Source organism: Rhincodon typus, chromosome 30 (genome assembly GCF_021869965.1).
Source record: "Rhincodon typus isolate 14 chromosome 30, sRhiTyp1.1, whole genome shotgun sequence".
NCBI classification, from domain to species: domain Eukaryota; kingdom Metazoa; phylum Chordata; class Chondrichthyes; order Orectolobiformes; family Rhincodontidae; genus Rhincodon; species Rhincodon typus.
This window is the reverse complement of record NC_063361.1, coordinates 7042382-7047574: the sequence shown is the minus strand read 5'-3', so window position 1 is coordinate 7047574 and position 5193 is coordinate 7042382. Positions and strand designations below refer to the sequence as shown.

At 49.6% G+C, this 5193-nt stretch overlaps 1 protein-coding gene across 1 annotated transcript in view; it reads left to right on the top strand.

The window, feature by feature from the left end:
• The first annotated feature begins 324 nt into the window (after nucleotides 1-324).
• wnt9b (wingless-type MMTV integration site family, member 9B) overlaps nucleotides 325-5193 on the top strand; it is a 30676-nt gene continuing 25807 nt past the window's right edge. The window contains exons 1-2 of the mRNA XM_020517194.2: nucleotides 325-434; nucleotides 746-999. Coding sequence (XP_020372783.2) covers nucleotides 349-434; nucleotides 746-999 — 340 coding nt within the window. The 5' untranslated portion in view covers nucleotides 325-348. The remainder of the gene's footprint in view (nucleotides 435-745; nucleotides 1000-5193) is intronic.

Sequence of the window (5193 nt, the reverse complement as noted above, 5' to 3'; positions counted from 1 at the left end):
CTATACCCGGGTATCTGACAGCGCTGGGATCAGGTATCTGACTGCTCCATACCCAGGTATCTGACTGCTCTATACCCGGGTATCTGACAGCGCTGGGACCAGCTACACCTCCAGGTGCTCCAGAACCACAGGCACCTGGGCCAGAAATCCCGCCTCCCGGCTTCCCTTTGCAGCCAATCAGACAGTTGGGTGGGCAGGAGGCGAGCCAATAGGCTGAGGGCTGGGTACGGTGGCTGGGCTGTGCCCGGGGGAGGTGGGGGAACTTTAGCGGAGCGCTCAGGCGAACGGCTGATCAGAGGCAGCTCCGGCAGCGCCGGACGAGATGAGGAGCGGCCGAGAGCGGACAAAATGCGCTGCCGGCTCCCGAGCCCCGGCTGTCTGATCACCCTGCTGACGGCGGCGAGCATCCTACCCCCGGGAGAGCCTTACTTCGGGTCGGTTCCTGACTCTCCTCAATGTAGCATCGACCTTCCCAAAAACTCTTATCGGGATGAAGCCTCCTGTTTAAACCTGGACCAAGGTTTCCCTGGAATAGTAACTAGGGATAGAGTTTGAAATGTTTCAGGTTTTCTACAAAAGCTAGTGAACTCAAAGAGAAAACCACGGTTGTTTGTGTAAAGTTGCATGTTATTTCTCTGTGCCCCACTGTATTTGCCCCAGTTTATCTGGCAGCTACCTCTCCTTCTCACTTCTCCCCATCCTCCTTCCCACCCCCGTCTCATTCTTTTCCTTTCTCTTGGAGCAGATTGACCGGGAAGGAGCCGCTGTCCGTGCTTTCGAATCCGGTGCCGGAGGATTCGGGCTCTGGGAAGGTTCACCTGAAACAGTGTGACAGCTTGAAGCTGTTCCGTCGCCAGAAGCGGCTGTGCCGGAGGGAGCCCGGTTTGGCGGAGGGGCTGCGGGACGCGATCCGCCTCAGCGCGCTCGAGTGCCGCTACCAGTTCAGGACGGAGCGCTGGAACTGCAGCCTGGAGGGCAGGGCTAGTCTCCTCAAACGGGGTGAGTGAAAGTGGGGCTGGCGTTTGCGGGGTGGTATCGGTTCTGCAGAGCAATCTTTAAACAGCAACACTGATAATGAATGATGTTACATCGGGACATCTCTAATCAGGCGAAAAATCTGCTTCAGCTTCGGGAACTCTGTTTACTTTCACATGAGCAACAACATATAGGAGATGGAGATTTCTACATGAATCTGTGTCTGTGTTTGACTCAATTTGAATCTTTCTCTCTCTGTCTGTATATCTGTGTGTCTCTCTGCCTGTTTCTGTGTATGTCTGTGTTTGACTAGACCTCTAGGTCAGTGTCCTCTTGTGTTTGAAAATACCTGGTTGTGTGTCCATGTGGTTAACTGTGTCCCTCTCGCTTTATGCGTCTCTGCCCGCCTCTGTTTATGTTTCTGTGCGTATTTGTTTTTGAGTATATCTGTCTGTGCGTCTCGCTGTGTGCATCTCTGTCTTTGACTATATCTGTGTCACCCTGTCTCTGTCTGTGACTATATCTGTGTGTCTCTCTGTGCCTCTGTCTTTGACCAGATCTGTGTGTGTCTGTATCTCCGACTTTGTGTGAATTTTGTGTTTATCTCTGTGCATTTATCTCTCCTCCGGTGTCTGTTTTATTTTCCAGTCTAAGGACTGAGCACTTGAATTTCCATCATTATGGATATATTCGAAGTGTCTTTCATTCCAACTTGTGACCGCTATGACCAATCTCAGTGACTCGCCATCTCTCTCCGCCAGAGATGGACGAGTTGAACGCAATTCCCAATTGGTCTAATTCATAAATATTTCTTAAATGAGCTGGGCTGGGATTCTGAAGGGGGTGGGGTCGAAACTCGAGCTCAGTGTTTTCGAATCTCGTTCAACAAATCCGCCAAAACAAATTATTTCCTGGAAATGCACTTACAGGAACAGGGTTTTAAATTAAGATACAAAGTGCTGGAGAGTCTCAGCAGGAAATTTGGAGAGAGATAAAAAGTTTAACGTTTCGAGTCCAGTGACTCTTCAGCCTCCGCAGTGATTTGAGTTTGAAGGAGACAGGCTGTGAGGTGCTGTCCCTATCTGAGGGTAGAGTATGAGTAGGAGGAGGCCGGAGAAGGAAGTTAAAAGGAACCCCCGATATTAGTGCGCAGTTTCTGGGACCTTTCTGAGTCTGTTTCACTTGGCGGTGGGGAGCTAGCTTTTCACTTTCTATCGAGTATCAGGAAAGTGTTCCACGCATGATCTTGTTGTTCAGTGTAGAATACCCAGATAATATTACACTGTATCATTGACTATGTGATATTACCATGTTCTGAGGAATCCTGGTGAATTACAGGGGACCAATTCACATTACCGCGAGTTACTGAGGCCACTGCGTCATATTAAGCGATACAAAATGTCATTCGTTACAGCGTGTGCTCTGCTCCGGGGAACCAACATATCGGAATATATTGAATTTGGCAGAGCATTACTGTATTCGGCAGTATTACAGCGGATGACAGAATATTATAGATTAGATCAATATCACAGGGAGGTGAAATAGGATATCTCACAGTTAGAATATTACAAATAAAATGTGACCTGAAATGTCATTGCAACGTATGAGGTGTTATTTGGAAGTGGGTACAGTGAACTGTTTTGTTACATTCTGCAGCCAGGATATCATTGGGTTGTATCGGGTGTTATTGTAAACAGGATTGAAGAGGGTTGGAACATTGCGGGATCCACCGATAGGTTTTAGATGGCTCTAGGCGGATGCACGCTGTTTTGCACCAACGTGGAAACAGCATGTGAAATAATATCGGGTGCAGTTTAATGACAGCGGAGCCGGGTTAAAGCGCTGTTTCCTGGTCTGACTGCAAGGTGTGGTCCTCCGTCTGAATCCGAGAGTCATACACCTTTCAGGGGATATCTTTTCGCTGTAGTAAATGTTCTGCCAAGCAGTCCATCCCGCTTTAAAATAACACCCCCCACCCCCACACAGCAAGCTCCACCGCCCTAAAAACTCGCAGTTGAGTCCCGAGGGGAAATTGCAGGTTTTGTTTTGGACTGAGCTTCGCAGTTGTGGCTGGGCGGTCTGGCCGAACTTCTCTCTCTGTACATTGAGCATCACTGCCCAAGGTCCCTTTAACTTGCTCCTTCTAACAGTATCCTCACCGGGGCTAGAACTCAACGGCTCCCACCTGGCTCGCCCCCCTCTCCAGCCTTGCCCAGCCCATGGGGGAGGAATCTGCCTCCCCCAACCCCCCCAATACACCCCCTTTGTGGCTGTTCAGAGGAGAATCGTGTCCCGTGTCATTCCGAGGCCATTCACCGAGTGAGGCATGGTGCTTACTGTTTCTAGAATTTGCTGAACAAAACTGCTGCGGGCTTTAGAAAGAAATCTGCATGTGTGAGAGAGAACATTACCCTTCCCTAACCTGGGTGTGAGCAGGTTTAAACTATGGTGCAATGGAGTGTTGTGTGGAGTTTTTTTTCCCACAAGCGCCCGTTATTATGTAGTTGTGTATTTCCAAGCACGGCGTTTGGATGCAGTTGTGTACCAGGCAATGTTTGTCCGGAGAGTGCTTTTAGAACAGTGTGTGAGTACACTGCACTTGGGAGAACAACTGTATACTTACACACACATTCACACTCACAGACTCACACTCTCCCCCTTCACACACAGTCATACTGACAGACACATTCACACACACATTCACACTCACTCATTCTCTCTCACACACATGCACAAACCCGCACTCTCTCTCATACACATTCACACTCACGCACACACATTCACACTCACTCACACTGTCTCACACACATTCACAAACCCGCACTCTCTCTCTCACACATTCACACTCACAGACCCACACATTCTCCCTCTGACACACAAACATTCACACTCACAGACCCACAACTCCCCTTCTCACACACACATTTTCTCTCACTCTCTTACACACTTAATTACTCATACACACTCTCTCACACTTTCACACTCAGACCTACACACACTCTCCCATTCTCTCAAACACACTCCCTCACACACATCTATTTACTCCCTCTGCCACGCAGGTATTCGCTCTTACACGCTGTCGCTCACGCATAATTTACTCACACATTCACACATATTTTCTCTCACACAGCAGTTACTCTGACACACGCGCTGAGGCTTGCTGTACTATCAGCAAAGTCACTCCTTTAATATCCAATTGATATACACGACTAATCATTAATAAAAAGTCAGCAGGCCAAATCATTCTCGGGAGTATTAGCTACTACACTTCGGCAATGAACGTGTACAAACCAATTGGAACCAGGCGCTTCCAGTTCAAGGGTTCAGGGATAAGGGAGCTGCTGCACTGGGTGTGAAGCGCTCGGAGTTATCCAGAGAGCCCACTTTCAGTACAAGGTGCTGGCGGCTCCTTCTTTATTTGCGAAGGAGGAAGGACTGGGGGCGATGATAGAGAGACGGGAGGACGTTTCCATCGGGCCGCTGCTGTGATCGTTAAGGGGGGAGGGGAGTTCCTGGTGGTGAGCAAATTTCACATTCAACCACCTGCGGCGAGATTTGCAGTTTCTGACCAGACTGCAGTTTCACATTTTACCCAGTGACCCCTAAGGGGCAGATACACGTCGGGGTAACCAAGGGCTGCATCATTTGTCTTTGGGAGTCTTCAGGTACAGATCAAACTGCTTCATTTGTGCATTCCCGTGAGACGCTGTTTTCCATGTCCCTGTCACGGTTTAGTGAGAAGCTGCACAGGGAGCTGGGATAAACCCGGGACATGATTCCCTTTGACAGAGGCAGCAGTAACCGGCTCGCCATCTCTCTGTCTCTCTCTCTCTCTCTCTCACTGCATCGCCCGCTCATCCGCTGGCAATCTCGCTAATTGCCGCGATATTTTTAGATCGGAAAGGCGTTCGTTCGTTCCCAGAGGAAAAGGGCGTTCGGGTGGATGTCAGCTCCGGCACGCAACGAGCGCCTTTCATCTGGGCAACGTTTCAGTCAAAGTAACACGAACGGGCTGTGGGGTGGGGGCTTGATATCGTTTCAACAACACCATTTCATCACCGGCTCACAGTGCGAGTTCGGAGCTTACTGAGCCTGGCCTCGGTACAGGGAGTGAAACTGCTCTTCCGCACAACCAGCACAGTGCTCATAACCGGCTGCCTGAGCATTTAACCCGGCTCTCAGTGAGACAGACAGACAGAGGCAGAGAGAAATAAACAG